Source organism: Lates calcarifer, linkage group LG21 (genome assembly GCF_001640805.2).
Source record: "Lates calcarifer isolate ASB-BC8 linkage group LG21, TLL_Latcal_v3, whole genome shotgun sequence".
Lineage (NCBI taxonomy): Eukaryota > Metazoa > Chordata > Actinopteri > Centropomidae > Lates > Lates calcarifer.
In genome coordinates this window covers 26,237,237-26,256,815 of record NC_066853.1, presented here as the reverse complement: position 1 = coordinate 26,256,815, position 19,579 = coordinate 26,237,237, and the positions used below count along the sequence as shown (strand labels likewise).

The window sequence follows — 19,579 nt, the reverse complement described above, 5'->3', positions numbered from 1 at the left end:
TAACAAGGCAGAGCTTTGGCAAAGCATCTTGGGATTAAAACAGTAATTACCCAAGACTGTCAGATATTACCTTACCTATTACCAAACTGAAGTATAAGGCAATTGTGACTGTTAAGAAATAGCATGGAACTGTTTTAGAGAGTGTAAATAAACTGGAAGGAGATGCTGTTAAGTCAGTTTCAGAGGTTTACATTAAACATGGTACATGGTATCTGCTAAAAAGATGCTGTCAGTGTACCCCTTGGTTTTTTATGCTGATAACAGGGCTGGGTGATAGAACAATTACTATTAAAAAACTGCCCAAAATAACAATGATAAACAGATTTTTAATAAATGTATCTGTTTGTGCATTTTGGTCAGCCATTAAATGCATAATCATGCTGTTGGGCCACAGCAATAGACTAACACAGCTGACAAATGTACACTGCCAGTTACAGCGATGGAAAACTCAAGTTTCAAAAGCTTATGAAAGTGTTTGAATCCCAGGACAGAAACATTTCTAACAAACAGTGCTGCCTCAGCTTTATGTAGAATGCAGGAGAGCAATTTAACACACTTTGCCACCACTTGTGAAATATAGTCCAGCAGCCCTGCAGAGCCCCACAGTGTTTACATTCAGTGTAACCACCGTAACACATTGTGTGTATTTTTGAGCTCTAACAAACATACTGAATGGTCTTAAATGTATTTATCAATAATTACAGATATTGATCAATATGAAAAATATATTGTGATAATACTTTGGCCAAATCGCCTAGTCCTAGTTAATCATTGTAAAGAGTGCAGTCATTTACATCCTCACAGATCTGACATCCTTCTGCTGGTCAGAGGTGCGTAGCTTTGCTCATTCCAGAAAACAAAAGCTGTGGTCCAGCAGCTCCAGTACCCTTGCTTGTTGAATATTTAATTTCACACAATAAATAATTTAACCTTGGTACTCTGTAATGGTGTATTTCTTTTAAAATGTTCTAACCTCCATGGCTAATGGAGGAAAAAGATGGGTGGAGCATTGTTTGTCTTCACTCTAGCTACAACTGGACATTTTAATTAGAAGAAGCTTGACTTTCCCTAAAAGCTAAACATTGGGCTTGATATTGTCTCTGGCAAATGACATTGATTCTGCTGCTTTGTCTGAAAACTTGATGACCTTACACAGTTATTAACAGTCTTCCCACTTTGACATAGTCAGTGAGATTAAACTGACTAATTAAGCTGAAGGAAAACATTTATTCAGCATTTTTAACAAGGACCTGCTGAGAGATGGAGGCCAGTAAGTCTTCCATATATCACATCATCCATTTACATCTAATTAGATGCTTACAGTGAACAGAACTGAGAGATGGACTTTTTTGTAAAGTGGGCCAAGGTGAGCAAGCAATCCTGTGACTAACAATGGTGCGGCTCTCAGTTTTTTTAAAAACAAGGCTGAAGACTTTTCTGTTTGCCACTGCCTTTTATTAATAATTACTAATCACTAATCTCTTACACTGCACTGTAACTTTTACTCTTGTATTTCTTATTTTTCATTTTCCATTTGACTCTTTTGGTTCCTATCTAAATGCTTTTTAAATTTGTCTTCTTTTGGTTTAACATTTTGTCTTGATCCCTTTTATGGTTTATGTAAAACACTTTGAATTGTCTTGTTGTTGAAATGCGCTACACAAATAAAGTTGCCTTGCCTTTACTACACTGATTACCAGTTCTAAACAGTGTTAAATGTGTGTTAACTGTCTTATTTGGTTGTAAGTAAAAGGCTCAAATGGGTCTCTTTGCTCATTAGCTAACACTAATAATTCAAGATCAAGAGGGTCTATAACACACCGTGATTTGTTAATTGAAATTATGTGTTTTACCATGACATAAAAACATTTGCCACAAACATAACAAGTACATAATTTAGAAGAGGTATTACCACTTGATGCTAAATTGACCGACTTGGGATTAAAACCTGGGATATGTGGTGCATGTGCTTTAGCAACCAAGAAAAACTTGCAACTGATCAAGTGACCTTCTGTTTAAGATCACAAGTAAAACCAACATTTTTTGTCTTGTTAGGGTGGAGAGGTCCACAGACCAGGTTATCAAGCCTGTCAATGTGGAGGCCTTGTCCAAGTGGGTGGGGAAGATCCCAGCAGATGTGGTGAGAGACATGGCTGTCATCGCCCCAATGTTGTCCAGGCTTGGCTACGATCCCCACGCCAACCCTCCCAACTATGGCCGACCTGACCCCAAAGTCCTGGACAACACCAGAAGGGTGAGTGTTGAGCAGGCTGACAAGTTTTTTCCTAGATTTATTCAGAATTTCATTCTCTTTGGAGTTTTAAACCACCAGAATCTTAAATAATTTATCCTGACGGAAGTCAAAGTCTTTTTGAGGAATATTTCAAAGTAACACTTTGACATTTTGGGAAATATGCTTATTTGCTCTCTTGCTGAGAACATTGATACCACTACAAGTAAATATGAAGCTGCAGTCATCAGTTGGTTAGCTTAGCTCAGCACAAAGACACTTGTTGAGGTGACTGGCTACGGCTTTATACCGCTTATCCATCAAGGGTCATGGGGGGGTGGAGCTATCCCAGTTGACGTTGGGTGAGAGGTGGGGTACACCCTGGACAGATTGTGACTGGCTACCAAATAGACCATAGTACTGTGCTCTCCACAAAATGATTTTCATGCTGTGCTGAAATAGATGAAATGGCTGTCTGGAAAGTGAAAACCTTTATGAAACAGGGCATTCCGATGATTTTTGTCACTGTACATTACTTGTTATGAGTAGTATTTCTAAGCCTGTGAAAATAGTTGTAAAATGTCTCTGTGGTTAACCCTGATGATGTCATAGCAACTTCATCAGAGTTATCTCAGCTTGTGTTCCAAGTTGGCAGTGTAGTTATAAAGGTGTGGGTGTTTACTAGGCAGGGAGGAAATGATGCAACAGTACAAGTAGGATTATGGGAAATGTGGGATGCATTAATTTGGAGCCTGACTGATACTGGGGATTACTAATCAGGATGGCTTGGCCTCTCTTGGTTTTGAACATTCTTTTTTCAATATATCTCTTGTGAGTCCTCCAACTTCAGGAAGTGGTATACTGAACCACTGCAATGCCCCATTAAAGCTGGAATCATAGCCAGAAAGAGGCCATGTTTAGTCTGTTTCGTCTATGTTGTATTTCATAAGGCCTTGAATATGTCTGGATCTCCTGGATTGTCTTGTGATCATCTTGTAAGGCATCTGCTATTCTTAGAGCAGAATATGTTTTATTAAATTCTTTTTCTCAAGCTGAGCTATCAGGTGACGTGTTCTGCAGCTCTGCTCTTTGCTCTGCTACTGCATGTCTGAGCTAGAGGACACGATTCTCTGATCTATTTTTATCTCTAAATGTATATGGAATCAGAGTTTCAAGGTTGCCCTGGTGTTTAGATAGCCAGTTTCTCCATGATCAGTAAAATAGGTGGCAACATCAATAAGTCATGTTGGTACCACTCTTACACATTGGTACATGACTGTAAATGATAAAAATTACTGGAACAAAGATGACTTGTCATTGCTCACTGTCCCTGGAGACATTAGCTGAGGAATGTGGAGAAGACTGGCTGTAGTTTCCATTACTCTGAAGTTTCCTCCTGTGGTGACGTGTAGCTGCTCCACCGCTGGTAGACTGAAATGGTTCTTTATTGAAGTCATCACTGATGAAAGGAAGGTAATAAAATGGTGAAGTGTTCCTTTGAGTGTTGTGTACAATTTGATTAGGAGTTTAATGTAGTTTCTTTTTACAGACTGAAGAATGTCTGTCAGCATGTTTTTTTTTTCAAGCTTGACCTCTCCCCTGTTGGACTGCTGTCCAAGCCTGGAACCTTTTCCAGGTTTCTGGGTATTTTCCTGAAACATCTTGTCACAGCAGCCATGGAGGCTAGTACAGTTCACTGTGAATACTTTCTAGGATTTTCAAGGCAAACCTGTGACATAACATGCAAGTGTATCTGAGTAATCTGAACTATTTTTCAGAGAGAAATGCTACCAGACGCCAGGTCTGTTAGCCAGCAAATATAAAGTTTACCTTGAAGTTAAGCTGTAGTGATGAATAATTGATTAATGGTTGCTCTGCACATTTGAAATGAAGGCTGAGAGTCGAGTCACTGCACTTTTCTTTCTTTTTTCCAGCCGTGTCATTGTACACAGAGAAACACAGGATAACAGCATGGTGACCTGTAAACTCTTTCAGAGTTTTGTGGTCCTATAAATCACCTAGCTACAAAGCAGGCACTGGTTAGCTGGTCTGAGAGATGGCAAGTTCCTATAGACAAACATACTCAGGGTCTCCACCATGCATGGATAAATAATGACCAAGATTTTATACTGAATTCTAAATTCCACTGGCAGCCAATGGAGAGGAGTAATGTGCTCCCTGCACTCTGTAGAAGTCGGGTTGCAGCCCTGTGAACCATGTGCACATGAGCTACACCTCGTTAGCTAAGGCAGGAGTATAAAGAAGTACAATAGTCCAGTTGTGAGGACACAAAAGCATGTATTCATTTCTGTAAAATATGTCTGATCTTTGAGATGTTTTGTAGCTGAAAAAAACATGATACAAGTTTGAACATGTGAAGAGAGAAATCCAGGATAGTTCTTAGAGTACAGTTTTACTTCAGAGGATAATGGTCCCAGAGACTGCTGCAGTCTTTTGAGCACTTTCACGGCTAATAATCAATACCTCTGTTTTATCCTCATTTAATTTGAGGAAGTTTAGTCAAAGGAGTGTCATCAACATAAAAATGAAAAGACAAATTAAGAGAGGAATGGAAAGCCTACGGTAGCAAGGAGAATATAATAGGGCCAAGAACAGACCACTGATGCACAACTTTGTAACTCAAGACAGCAGCATCAGACATATCATCTCATAAAACTATTGATTTTAAAGATGATAAATAATAATAATAATAATCTCAAGAGAGCAGTGTTATGTTTTGAGAAAAGCCAGACTCAAACTTCACAATTGGCTTCCATGTTCTCAATTAACTGAGTGGCCACCACATTCTCTACAATTTTTGAAACTAAAAAAATTCTGAAATGTAAAAAAATGATTCTTTTAGCATCAGTACCATTACTATAATAAGTTCCCTGAGGCATTAAAAGAGGTAAAAGATATTTAATATGAAGATAGTGAACTTGGAGCTTTCAGACATTCTTTGTTTAATCGATTGATGATCGATTGATCAGCTCAGTTTAATTCAGGCAGTTCCAGAAGAGATTAAAATTATTAAAATTATGGACCACCATGACAAAATGTATGAAGCAGAAACACTGCAGACATTAAGTTGGCATCTTGGTCATAACTCAGTTAGGATATCCTACTGTGCCATGGAGTGTCTCTCCTGCTGGGCTGCTGACACTGTTTTGCACTGCCCTCTGTTTTCATCATGTCTCTACCTGCATCACAGTTAGTTTTGTGGTTCGGTCATTTAAACACTAATTTGGTTAAGTTACAGTAAAGTTTACAGCTTGTGTAGTGTGAAGCAGCTAAATTAAGTACAATGAGTTGTTTACTGACATTTTGTGAGTCGAATGGGGATCTTCCTGACTGATGCATCAAATGGTAGCATCAGGTAGCATCCCTAGTTGTAATACTGAGTAAAACTGAATAAGACTGAGTAACCAATGTTTAAAATAACTTGCTAGCTGACAGAAATAAGGAGCAGAAAATAATTTTGCTTTAAGTATAGGCTCATATTAGGCCTTTTTTGTCTTGAAATTACGGTCCCACAAAACTATGATGGAAGTAGAGACAGTGATGGAAACAGAGGGCAGAGCGACACAGTGTGAGGCAGGGCAGGATGACTCTTTTCTGTTGGCCACTCTGATATTCTCAGCTCTGTTGTCTGACTAACGATACTGTCAACAGCCCAGCAGGAGAGATGCTTCACAGTGCAGTAGGGTTTATTTACCATTACTGAGCTATGACCAAGGAATGAATCTTCAGTTGTTGCACCAACTGCGAGCTGGGCCCCATCATCCAACATCAGTGCTGGACATCATTAATGTTCTTCTGTCTGAATGGAAGCAAATATCCCTGCAGCTGGGTTCTTCTTGTGGAAAGTCTGAGCATGTGTGTTTTGTTGTGTGTGTCTCTGTGTCACAAACAGGAGACCCCCTCCCACTATAGCCTGTTATCATGCAGCGGTGGTATTTCGGCAAAGCATCAACACTTTTTCCTGATGTTTGCCATTCCAACAGGACGTGTCTCCCTGGTCACATAGAGCAGTGACTTGTATGTCAGCAGAATGACACACCACCCAGGAGCAAGAATCTGCACACTCAGTGAAACCTAAATAGCCAAGGCAGACTGAGGGTGTAGCAGAATACAGGCATTTGAGCAGATTACAGTATAAAAGACCATCAGCCACATCAGAATGTCATCATATGTGTTTTTATTTAAGTTCTATTATAATTTGGATGATGTGAGTTTGACTGTTAGATATCTTCAAGTGATGGTTTTACACTAAATGTTGCTTATTGGTTGTGTGGTTTGATTTTCTCTAAAAAAGTTGAGAGCTATGCTGTGCTTGCTGGATTTGTCTTTAACCTCGTTTGGTGTTTTAGTCAATTACTTCTCTGAAGCATTTGGATCTCTTTTCCATTTTTTAAAGGCAACAAAAAGGGGGGAACGAGGATGCATGTAAAGAATGAATTTGGTGCACTTCATCATGTTGTCAAGACTGTTATGACTTGAGTGGAAAAAATTTGGTGTAGGATGTGAGGGGAGAGGGAAATTCAATGGAAGAATGTGTCTGACCACAAACAGAGATGGAAACTACAGACAAGATGGCAGAGTTGCAAAATACCTATTCCTATGCTCTTCATAAGATTTAACCTTTGAAGAAGAAGGAAGTTGTTATGATATAGCTAAATCTACTTTAAAAGCCAACAGCGTCAACACAGCGTCCTGAAGAATAGGATTTAATTATATTTCATTCATCATCAACCTCATGTTTGCCTTTGATGTTTTGGGTTGCTAAAATTGTCCTCGCTGAAACGACATTGATCAAATGTCATTTTATTGAATAGAAGTCCACAGTTAATTTGCAAAACTATTTGAGCTTATTCTAAGACAATGGAAAAAGATGTTTTTACTGGTTAGCCAGCAGATCTTTACTTGGCTTGTTTGTCGACAAACCCAGAATCAAATAAGAATATCTGTTTCATCTCTGTGCATCCAGTACAGTGCTAGGACATGGGGATGTTTAGCCTAGCAAAGCTAAACTGTCCAAACTCCAGAACTGTCTTACAATGATATGCTTAATATTACATTTATCTTCTGCTTTACTTTACATGTCTGAAATCCTATTTATATTTTCAGATTCTCTCATGTTTCTTTTGTATCTTGTGTCTGTGTGAAGTATTTTGAATTGCCTCATTGAAAAGTGTTATACAAAGATGTGGTTTTTCTTGGCTTACATGGAAGAGTCACCTGGCATGTGTTTACAGAGGAGTAATCACCAGGCCAGATGCATGAACAACAATGCCATTTCCCACACATAGACTAATGTTCAAAAACAGAGCATGCAGCGGGAATGTGTGCACCTCACGCATACTACAGACCATGCAAAGATACTGTTGTCTAGAGCAACAATATCTGCTCTGCTGTTGCTGCAAAACCTTGCCACGCCAATACAATTGAGGAAACTATGCCAGTACTTTGCGGTTCTTTCTCTCAGACTAGTGAAGAAGACAGAAGCACTGATATGAAAACTAGTGACTGAGGACGTACCCAAAACTTATGCACTTGTGCCCAGTGTCACAATATTTGAGTTCTGAACAGACCCATCTGAAAGCACAACTCAGTAAATCTGACAAAAAAAGACAAATACATCTTTGTGTGTACACAGAGAACTTTAGGATCTATATAGTTTTTTTGCATCTGGCTGCAGGACTTTTGATATCCTGCTTACAGTCATAGCAGACAACTGCTGGTGACCAATAGTTCCATTGTATTTAAGTCAGCTGCTCCTAAAACCACAATGTCTCATTGTAAGATGAGTACAAAGAGGCACCTTTCACCAAATGTTGGACTATTCCTTTAAAGCTGAATCTACACACTGTAACCACTTTTCTATCAAGGCTGCCATATGTCAGTGTGCTGGTCAGATATCAAATGGTCATGCTGTTCCAGCTGTTATCACCATGTTGTTGCATGTTAATGCTTTTCAAATGTGCCTGTGGTCCTGTTTACATATTTTGGAGACAGTATCCATGTCTGTGTGTGCTGGTTCCTCTTCTGCCTCTGCTCTCTGAAATAGTTAACACGTTCTTCTCAATAGCCCTTGTCTTCTTGACAGCATGTGCGTGTTCAAGCACATTTATTCAGATTTTGTACATCTGTAGGTTATTAGTGTGATTCCCCTGCATCAAACCCAGTTGCAGGGTTTATACTATTGTTTGCTTGCCCTCTCCCTCCCTCCTGGGCTGGAGTTCCTGCATACAGAGGAGGACCTCCTACTAGCCAGATCCAGGTGAACAGAAAGTTTCACAGAGGGCCCTGTGGTCAGTTTGCTTATACATGTTAGAATGCTGAAGGACAACATTCTCAGATCTTTGTAATCTAGTTCAGCATAGCGGTGCCTGCAGTTTGTCTGGTGTTTGTCTTTATGAGCATTTTATTTCCAGGGTGGTGTCCTGAACCTCAGTATTGACTGAAATGTGTCTTTAATAATGATTTTTCTGTTGGCTTTGCTTTTGTCAATGGTTTGTCAGTAGTCACGCAGCTAAATGCTCCAATCTGTTTACCTGCAAGTCACTTTGCATGGCATCTGTTTGGTGCTTAGCACATTTATCAGATTATTTTGCTTTAACCAATTAAGACCGAAGGCATCCTGTAAAAAAGCATTCTAAAACCCAAGCATTGTATGAAAAACTTCATCTCTCAGCCTCTGAAGCAGATAAAATCATGAAAAATGTGCCAAATGTGTTTGTCGCTCCCAACCATTTTTTCAATAAGACAAAGCGGCGGTGCTGTAACTACAACTATATAACTAAATCACAGTTAATTCAGTGTACACAGTCAGCGTATGCCATCATCATCATGTCACTGAAGATGTCAACAGACGTACTCGCCGTAGCTCCCAATTTTAAAGGGATGCATATGTTCTATTTGGTCTTAATGGGTTAAACAGCTGCTGCTGGAAACAAGAAATGTTGAGAATGGATCTTCAAGTTAGCCTACATAAGGATAATGGTAAAAACAGAAACAGTAGTCCCTTTTAAAAGGGTTGTTTGCTGTTCTGTATAAAAAGTGGAATGGGGGGCATTGTTATCTCACCTTTAGCCCGGTAGCAGAAGTAATCTCAGCCAGATTGATGTCAGTGTAGAAAGGAGAGCCGGCACGGCAGAATAGACAGCGACTGACATAGAGGCTGCTTTGTTACATGTCCTGTCTCGTCCCATCATGTCGTGATTTTTGTGTAAAAGGGTTTACAGTGTCAACATAATGCAGTCAAAGAAGAGTCATGAAGACCGTGAACTGACTCAATAATGTCTGTCACATGGTTTAACATTAGTCAATCTGGGCCACCATAAGATAGTAAGACTGTAGGAGCAAAACTCATCAGTGTACTGATTAAAGAAAGGGTTTCACTTATAAGGTTAACTTTTTTTTTCAATAGAGTTAATGTGACAAGTCTCTATTTTTCAACAAGTCTGGTTTGTTTTGTATTAAGTATTGGTATTAGACAAGGTATTGTTTGGATATCTGTACTAATTCAGGTATTGTTTGAAAAAAGTTGAATTGATATCCAGCTTTATGTACCACTGTTATCTGCTGTACAAAGAAAAAGAAAAGGAAAAAAGATGGCAATGTTTTCTTAATCTACACATTTAAACATTTTTTATGTGAATGAATTCTACTTCTAAATTACTTAAGCTCAAGATATTATTCTTCTCTGAATGCTGGGGATCACCAGAGTTCAGTTTGTATTCAATATATTCAAACCCCCCCCCACCAAACACCACAAATTCTGTGTTTTATTGCATAAGACATTTGACAAACAGCCTTCTGCTAACCACTGTATGATGAAGCCACATGTGGAAATGCTCTCTCTGCTGTCTTGAATTTTCACCCAGCCCCATCCAAATATTTACCCTCGGTCTCATCTCTTCTTCAGGCCTGATTTCACCACAGAGTATGCAGCCTGGATCAGGCTGCTCAGTAGAGAAATAGTTTGGAAGCAGTCGTCGAACAGAATGTTTATATTGGGGAGACAGAGAAAATGATGTGGATGAGCTTGACCTGTTGAGAGCAGCTTTATCTCAGTGGTGTTTACTGAGTGAAGATACTGGATTTATCCTTCTAAGCAGTGTCAGCCCTGTGGTCAAAGCAGTTAACAGAGTCGATACATTTTGCCCCAAAAACCTCTGTGTAGATTTAACCCACAAAGCTTCCCAGAATTTTTTTATACACTTGGTTGATTTGAAAATGGCATTCTTTCAAATTGCAATTTTGATATATAAAAGTTATGATCATTTAACCCTAGCTATGGGCCAGGGCTTGATTTTGGTTATTTTCAAATGAAATTTATTAAGAATTTTCTCTACTTTGTTGTTCTGACTGTAGCAGGAGAATTCCTTTGACTGAACCCAGAACACCTGGACCCCTGCTCTTTGTCCAGGGTTCACCTCTGACTGTTGGTCAGCAGAGATCGTTCCAGCTGGCTGTAAATTAAGCTTGTCGGGCCTGGCTCTTGAAGCCACAGTCAATATCTTTTAAGTGACTTTGCAGTTGCTCTGATCCCTGGTGAGAAATGGATATTGGAATCAATAAGTTCTCAGTTTCTCTGCAGTAACAATAATAATAATATGAGTGAGTGGAGAGATGAGGAATGAATGTCTTTAGACTTCCCCATTCAGTGTGTTGTACTTTTGGTCTGTGGCTGGACCTTACCAGTATGACCTTTTCCTCATACTGATGTGAAGACAGTTAATGATGTACAGGCTAATCATATCATATTGATTCAGGGTCATCGTCAGAGCCCGGCCATCATGGCGCTCAGAGAGTGATGTTTGTGAAACCTTTGGCTAGACGAGCATGGAAAGAAGACAGTGGCTAAAGATTTATTAATGAGGACTTCCCATGAAATGTTTACTGATCGATGCATCTTACTCTTTTAGCTCAGATCAAGACTTGAGATGACTTTGTTTGTTTTAGTAACAGTAGAGATTTGTCTTTTATAATGTCCAGATATCTTATTCATGACTTAGGATTGTTTTTGGGACCTTGTGGAACTTGCCACAGTCCACATCACACAGTCAGACACACTGGGGAAGCAGTGGTATCCGAGCTTGTGAGTGGCTGTCCAGAACAAGTATAAGCAGTTTTGCATTTAGACATACTTGGATGACCCAACTTAAGTGTGACACACCTTTAAGCATGCAAAGAAGTAGTGTAGTGTATTGATGGCTGCCTGTAGATCACCTAAAGGTCCTGTCTTGTCAGTCCAGTTATCAACACCTAATTAGGGTTCACTGTTGTTTGAAAAATGTCAGTACCAGCGCAGTATTAATACCAAATAATACTTTTTTGGTACCTTACTCTGGTACCTTACTTTGGTACCTTACTACAAAATATTTTTTGTTTGGTTTGGAAAAAAGAAACCAAAGTGCTGAAATGTTAACCCCCTTCTTACACAGGCAGAGAGTGGAGAGAGTCTGCTGAACAGCTTCAGTGTGTGCAGTCGAGATACAAGCATTTTGTTTGAGGTAACAATATCCCTGGAAAGTTTCCATTCAGAGAGGGTGGAAGTCAACAAGTATGCAGCTGAAACATTCTCCCCTGCCGACTGTGGCTTGACACTGGCAGCTTTTCAAATGCACTGGGCTGTTACCACGTTTAACCCCCTGGGACCAGGGGCTTAGTCACAGAGAGCTCCAGCCATAATACTGAGGCTGAACCACTGCAGGGTTTAGTTTGGCACTACCACACCGGACTGACCTGCTGCTCGTACCAGCAGGCACCTTGGCTGACCTGACCGTGCTGGTCCCTCCCTAACTGGGCTCTGCCTGGCTCTGCTGAGGCATGCTGTGGCAGCCTTTCATGGTTTCTGCTCACCTGCAGAGTCGGCTTGAGAATGTTTTATCCTTGTACCTCAATGATTTTGGTTAGGGTTGGAGTATTTTCTGTGCTTGTAGGTAAAAATGCCTCATTTCATTGCACGTTGCCTGGAATACTGTGGTGCAGTTTGGAGTTGTAGGTGTTTTAAGGAGTAAAAAGAGGCAAACCTAAGATGTAAGTCATACATGAGTAGTGCTACAAAGATAAGAAGATGAATTGAATCGTAGAAAGACAGAAAATAAATTTTGTGACAACAATTTTGATAATGAATCAATAATGTATCAAGCAAAAAACAAAGACTCTGGTTCAAGCTGCTCACATGTGACGATTGGCTGCAATTAATAACTGATAAATATCAGAAAAAGAAGAAAACACAAACGACATCTTTATCAAAGACCAAACTCATTAGTGTAGCTGTGTTGAGTCACCTTAATTACTATTACAACAAACCTTGTTAACTTCAAAGAACAGAGTGCACACCTCTCACCACAGCATGTTAATAAAACAGGGTTAGGTATGCAGCATTTCAGTCAGTCAGCTGATTCAGAGCTGAGTCCTGTATTTGGTTGTCAGGGGTCCCTGTCATCAGGCTTGTTTCATCTGTCTCAGTGGAGGAAGCAGTAAATCTCCCGTCATATGAATATTCCTCCTCTCATGAGTGTTTGAACAGATCTTTCAGAGGTATTAGAGGTTGAGGACAGAGTCTGTTGGACAAGAACAGGCTGGCTTCATGTTACTGCAGTTTCCCATCATGCAGATGTGATGCCTGGCCATTCCCAGAGGCAGCTCTCCATCTCTGTCTGTTTTCTGTCTGAAGGACAGATTGATCTGCAGCAGAGGAGACAGCCCAGCCTCCTCTGTACGTTTCTTAATTATACACCACTTGGATGTATTGCCCAGAGTGTGTGACCCAGTGTACAACCATAGGGCATTGTGCTCCACCTCTCCTTTGTTTGCTCTGCCTTTTGTGTCTGAGCAGAGGATTTGGACAGGCTCGGAGCAGCCTGGCCTGGAGCCTCTGTATGCTGAAGAAAGCTGCAAAATGGCACCTAAGAGGAAATCAGAAACATACGCTCGCCTCTCTGTCTCTGATGTTGGAAATCATTTTAGATTACGTTCAGTTTCTGGCCCTACATCGACTTCAGCCGAACACGCAAGCATGCATGAAGGCACGCAGGGTGATTAAAGAATGAGTTTTGTGTTTTGGGGAAGTTTTAACCACTGGAGCCCAGAAGGAGAGCACAGGACTTTTGACCCAGTACAGGTTCAAATCAAGTTTTTCATCGATTACCTCATTACAGTAACTCATACTTGATAAGTGTCATCTATTAGCTCTATTATAGAAACCTAGTGTTTATGAAAAACAATGAAAATGAAATATTTATTTTTGTCCAGCTTTTTGAGATTAAAATAAGTACATTTTCAGTTGACCTTTGACCCTGTGTTGTGACTACATCCACAGTTTTCCTGTGACTATCTTTGATGTTGGGGATCTTTTGGCTGTAGTTGAGGTTGGTGATGACAGAAAGCAAGTCAAAGCAGCAACAGTAGTATGAAAACAGAAACAACAGAACTAAACTAAGCAGCAAATCTATACCTGTTTTTACTGAATTACTGTTTTTTAATTGGCCTCCATTTGCATCTGCTGGTAAATGCGGGCAGTGGCTTCACTGATGATGGTTTCCTTTGCTTTAAGCTAGACATCTCAGCAAGATGAGTCACGTGTTGAGGCAGAAGACAGAAACAACATGTATTTTGACTTGCCAGGTGAAGGCAGGTCTGTCATCAGTCACTACAGTTCTGTAAAATCAGTCTAAACTCTAACTCTGCTAATTTTTACCCTGTTATGTTGTGGATGCAGTGTTTGTGTTCATGTCGTTCTTTTGATGATGTTTTATATTACATTTGTTTTGCTTCAGCGGTGAAAAAGCTGTTGCACTTGATACCGCCATTTTCCTCCTCAGCCAGTTGTTAGTGTTGTTTCCATGGGAATGAGCATCTGTGGGGGGGCGGAGCTTGTGAGGGAGCGCTGAAGGGAGGGGTGTGTTTGTTTTGCTGCTGAGTTGGAACATCAACAGTCTTTCTCCATGATGACGCACTCTACCTTTAAAGCACCCATGGACTTGAACAATGCTGAAATAAAGCTACAGCCACCATTGGTAGTTTACAGACATGTGACTCATGAACAATAACAACTACAAGAACATGTGTGTGATGTGCTCAGATATACAATATCTTATCACTGTAATGTAATGATGATGAGCTCAGTCACTGTAGAAAAGAGTTCATACCTCTGCTAAGGCCATACAATCCTATACACATCTGTCTAGTTCACCTTACAGAAAAATACAAGGATAAAAGAAGTAGTCTGATTATGTAAATGATTCATTTGTCATTCCCGCCCCTTTAATAGGATCTCTACCATGATTTAATAGGTACCTCCCTGGCTCATGCCTCAAGCCTCCACCCAGTTGGTTGTAAATCAGTTGAGTACTTTTTGTGTAATCCTGCTGACAAATAAACAAACAAATAACAGCCTCACTGCTGCCCCCTGTGGTAGTATTGCAGTTACTCACACATATCACTGCTGCTCTCTCCTCCCGTGTCCTGTCTCGTCTTTCTCTGGTAAATTCCTCTGATATTCAGCTTCTCTCCATCATCACACTGCTGTTTCTCATAGCCAAACCTTTCCTCCACATTCTTCATCTGTGGCTTGCAAAACAAATTTCTGCTACAGCGTTGTTTTCACTCAACATGTGGGAGGCGACTTCCTGTACAGATATGGTTAAGTTTCTGTGGAAATAAGACACGTTAATAATAACTCTGCTTCAGAAAGAATACGTTTCTGTGTCAGTTTAGTGACAGAGGTCAGCCAGAAAGGGAGAGCCAGTTAGTCTTTTCTTAGAAAGCTTCTTCCAACACACAGAAGTAAATTCCATTCATGTTGAATCACAGTACACCTGGGTATATCCTATGGGATACTGACCCTCACTCCCCCTCTCTCTGATGTGACCTTTTCCAACCACTCAGTCAGCCTCCTGCCAGCTCTCTGTCACGGCCTCTTTTCACCTCTCAGACTGATCTTATGTCAGCCCCTCTGGGGGAAACTATATGACCCCAGGAGCAGAGTGTGAAGTTCCTGGCTTGCACCCAGCAGCCTCCACCTTTTAGGTTGCAGATGTTCACCTCCCATGACAGTGTCACAATAGAACCTCTCAGCTCAGCTTGGATTTCAAGCTCTGATAACCATGCTATTTGACATGTAGAATGATGCTTTTATCTCATTTACAAGTGATCTGTTGAAAACGTAAATCCAGTAAATCTTCACCATGGTATTCTAGATGATGAACTCATGCAGATTCAGTGAATTTATGGAGTTCTAAACCTGGTCCTTTGTTTTCTCAGGTCTTTAAAGGTGAATTTCAGCTACCAGATTTCCTTAAAGAACAATCACAGGTACAGTAACATTTCTGCCTGTTGTTGAGCCTTTTCTTTTTTTCCCAAATTCAGCTTATTTTAGTGTCTGATTTAAACGAAACCATCTGTAGCTCAGTTGAAGATCACGTTACAGATTTCCATCTACTCACAGTTCATCTCTTGTTTTTGCCTTTATTTTCTCATCATCTAATGCAGCCTGTTGTTTTCTAGTCTCAGCTTCATGATTGTCTTCATGTTTTTGGTCTTTAGTGGTTACTTTGTAACTCTCTTTATGTTGTCTTTTTGTCTCTTGGTTGATGTTGGCTGTGGAGCACTTCTGCCCTCTACTGGTACTTAGATGCATATACATCTGTTTTCTTCATTTTTTAGAAACACACTGAAGAGTGCGTCTGCCTTTTATTTGCTAATAATGCATCTTTATTAACATTATCAATGTCTTTGTTCATTCAGTGAGGGGAGAAGAAGATAAATATGTTAAAGTCAGTGAGTCAGCTGCCTGGGAGTCTTCTTGGTGGTCCAAGTTGCATTGTTTCCTCATCAGGCAGTTTCTGTCTTCCTGAGAGCTGATACTGTAACATCTGCCATCTGTCCCTCCACATAGATCCAGAAGTCTGCAGAGAGACCCAACCCCAGTTAGGATCAGAGGGAGAGCCACCGCCTCAACACACAGGTACTACTGGACATTAGTCAAATTCACATAACAAACATACAGGCTAATGGAAGTTTGGGCTGATGGACTGAACTCATATATCACACAGAACTTTAAACATCTCATTAAGTCGTTATTGACTGAGTCATTATTATGTTAATGTATGTTGTTATTAGAGGTCATTTCTTCATCCACTTGTTTGTGAAAACCCAACAGTGTACAGAGTTCAACATACAGCATCCTGTCTGCTTTGGTGAATGCAGCTTAGATTCAGGTGACAGAGGCAGAGAGGATGAATTCACACTGAGCTTCTATGAGTTTATTGTATCACCAGCTTTTCAGATACACTTCAAGTGCTCCCTTTAATATATACACTGGTCAGCCATAACATTATGTTTACTGGTGGATGAAGTGAATAACATCGATCATCTGGTTATAACAATGTTCTGCTGAGGAACCTTTGGTCCTGACATTCATTTGAACGTTACTTTGTTACGTACCACCCACCTAAATATTGTCACAAACCAAGTAAACACCCCTCCAATAGCAGCAACACTCCCTAATGTCAGGGGCCTCCTCCAGCAGGATAATGTTCCCACCACACCACAAAACCTGCTCAGAAATGTCTCCAGAAACATGACAAAGAGCCAAAGCTGTTGACCTGGGTTTCAATCTGATTCAGTGCCTGTGGGACCTTCCTAATATTGCATAGGTCCCCCTCATACTGGCAAAACAGCTCTGACCTGTTGGGGTTTGCACATGGGATCTCTGAAGATCTCCTGTAGTGGGACATTGGCAGCAGATCCTTTGGGTCCTATAGTTTGTGGGATGGGACCTCCATGGATCTGACTTGTTCTGGATCATCCCACAGATGCTGGATCAGATTGGGATCTGGGGAGTCTGGAGGCCAGGTCAACACCTTGGGCTCTTTGTCGTGTTCCTTTAGACAGCAGTTTTCGTGGTGTGGTGGGAGCACTGTCCTTCTGGGGGAGGCCCCTGACATTGGGGAGTATTGTTGTCATGGGGGGGGGGCTTGGTCTAAAACAATGTTTAGATGGGTGGTACGTGTCATCCAGTCACATCCAGATGAATAGAGGACCCATGGTTCCTCAGCAGAACATTGTATTGTAACAAGATGATCAGTGTTATTCACTTCAGCTGTCAGTGGTTTTAATGTTATGGCTGATCGGTGTATGTACACCACCTGCTCTGACGTTTTTCATGGACCCCTGCTCTGAGTGTCCATTTCATGTTGCACTTAGTTGCACTTAGATGACCTTCCACAAGCTGAGGTACTGAGACATTTGATCATTTTTGGCACGCCTAGAAGTAGGTTTCATGTTATGTCTTAAAAATAATACATTTTAATTTGAATTTAAGAGATGTTGCAACATTGGTGATATAACGAAACTGTTGGGGCTTAATGCACATTCATCCTCTTGTTCACAGTTTCTCAAAAGTTAGCCACTGAAGAATTTTACTGACTTTGATTTATTTTTTATTTCATTCATTGACTGGCACTATTATGTGTATTAAGAAACCTTTACATGACAAGTTGCAATAATGAACATATATATTCATTGTCTCTGCTGTTACGGTTTTGAACATTTTCTGCTAATGTGAGAAAGCATTTGCATTATGGCTAACTTCATAATATTATAGCTGAGATCTGTAATGTGTTTTAAATAGATAGTTAGTGAAAGCCAGTCCACTGATCATCTAATGCTATGAGAAAAACATTAACAAACCCAAGAAACAAGGACTGTGTATGTTACCCTGCAGAGTGGTGTCTCTGACTGAGTCATGAAACTGAGTCACAGCTTTGCTTTGATATTTACTAACATCATATTCTCCGTTTCAGTACAGGACTTGGTGCAGTAGAGCAGAAAATCATGGACGTCTCAGCCATCTCACCATCTGTTGGATCTCAGCACGTTTCAGAGGTCACATGACCATAGTCAGACCGTCTCCTCTACAGATCTTTGCCTATGGAGAACTCTTGGCCTTCAATGTTGTACTGTACAAAAAAATAATACTGGTTCTCACAACCACAGAATGTCTGCTGATTGTTATTTTTGGTGTCACATCACGCTCATTGATTTTTAGAAATGATCTCTGGCTATTTAGAAAAAAACTTTGTGATCCTGTCGTAACAAACTGCAGTGACCTGAAATCACAAGAAGTATTTATGAATGGAAAATTAGCTTTTGGAAAATGCAATACCTATTTTAATGTTTAATGTTTTTTTTTCATGCCTTTGTATTGTGCAATGTCATGGGTACTGACCAGTTTGAAGTATCGACCGTGATAAATACTGCTTTTTTTTAACCTGGTGTTAGTCTGATTCTTTTTTCTTTTTGAGGAAGAGAAACGTGGCAACATTCAACCAAATATAACTGAGGATGTAAAGGACGCTCAACTTTTAACTCAACAATGAAACTGAACACAAAATTTAAGGTAAAAAAACTCACCCTTCAACCTCAGTAGTCCATATTCCTAAATGAAGATGTGTTTAATCAAATGGACCCAAGCAAAGTGACAGAGGAAACCTGGAGACAGGTAGGATTACTCCACTATAGTACAAGTAGATTTAAGGTGTCAGGGCAGATAATGCATGTCCCCTGTATCTGGCCAAGATATCCATAAACACAGAGTTCTAAATTTCCCATAATTCAACCTGTATTTCCTTTTCATTCCCAGTCTGGTAAAAACCCACGCTGTTCAATCTCCATGCTCGTGGCTTGTAACACATGATTTCTGTGTTAAATCTGTAGCTGACAAGCTCAGGACTTTAAGATAATTCCAGATTCTGAGTTGAGTTGAGAAAGAAAATTTGACCAGTTTCATGAATTGTCAGGAATTTTTTTCAAATGAAAACCTTATATGAATATATCAAAATGATTTTGAGTTTAAAGCTGATAAAGGGAACACAGATGCCTATTTACACATTCACTAAACAGAGAGCGACATTAGAATTCACTTCCATCAGCATTTCAGTTCAATACACACTCCTCTTAAGGTCTGTTTTTAGTCTACCAGCTGGGGTTTGTGCAGGTTGTGGCTTTTAGAGTTTGCTTTGCTAAAAACAGGTAAATATTGCTCTTGATGTGACGTTAATGAGAGCAGTCAGCATGTGCTGCAAAACCAAAACAGAGCTGAACGATGCTAAAAAACTCCACAGAACTGAGTAAAACTGCGATCAGGTGTTAATTCATTTAACCACAAGTGTCTGCCTTCACATCACACACAGTCATTTGATTTATTGTTAGTATGAAAATATTGTTTAGAGGAGCTTTAAACCTTCGTCTCCCACCGTCTGTTCAAGTCCTTTAGAAGGACAATTAGAAGGAATATAGACAGTACTGTGCAAAAGTTTTTGGCACTTCAGATGT

At 40.1% G+C, this 19,579-nt stretch overlaps 1 protein-coding gene across 5 annotated transcripts in view; it reads left to right on the top strand.

Moving 5' to 3' along the window:
* The window catches only part of tpst1 (tyrosylprotein sulfotransferase 1), a 42,359-nt gene extending 23,844 nt beyond the window's left edge, over nt 1-18,515 (top strand). For 2 of the 5 annotated variants that reach the window (XM_018701364.2, XM_018701373.2), the window contains 4 exons: nt 2,056-2,254; nt 15,506-15,556; nt 16,140-16,208; nt 18,049-18,515. In XM_018701364.2, the coding sequence (XP_018556880.1) occupies nt 2,056-2,254; nt 15,506-15,556; nt 16,140-16,175 (286 nt within the window). In that variant the 3' untranslated portion in view covers nt 16,176-16,208; nt 18,049-18,515. The remainder of the gene's footprint in view (nt 1-2,055; nt 2,255-15,505; nt 15,557-16,139; nt 16,209-18,048) is intronic. The other 3 variants (XM_018701382.2, XM_018701398.1, XM_018701392.2) reach the window with 3 other exon arrangements.
* Nucleotides 18,516-19,579: the final 1,064 nt, after the last annotated feature.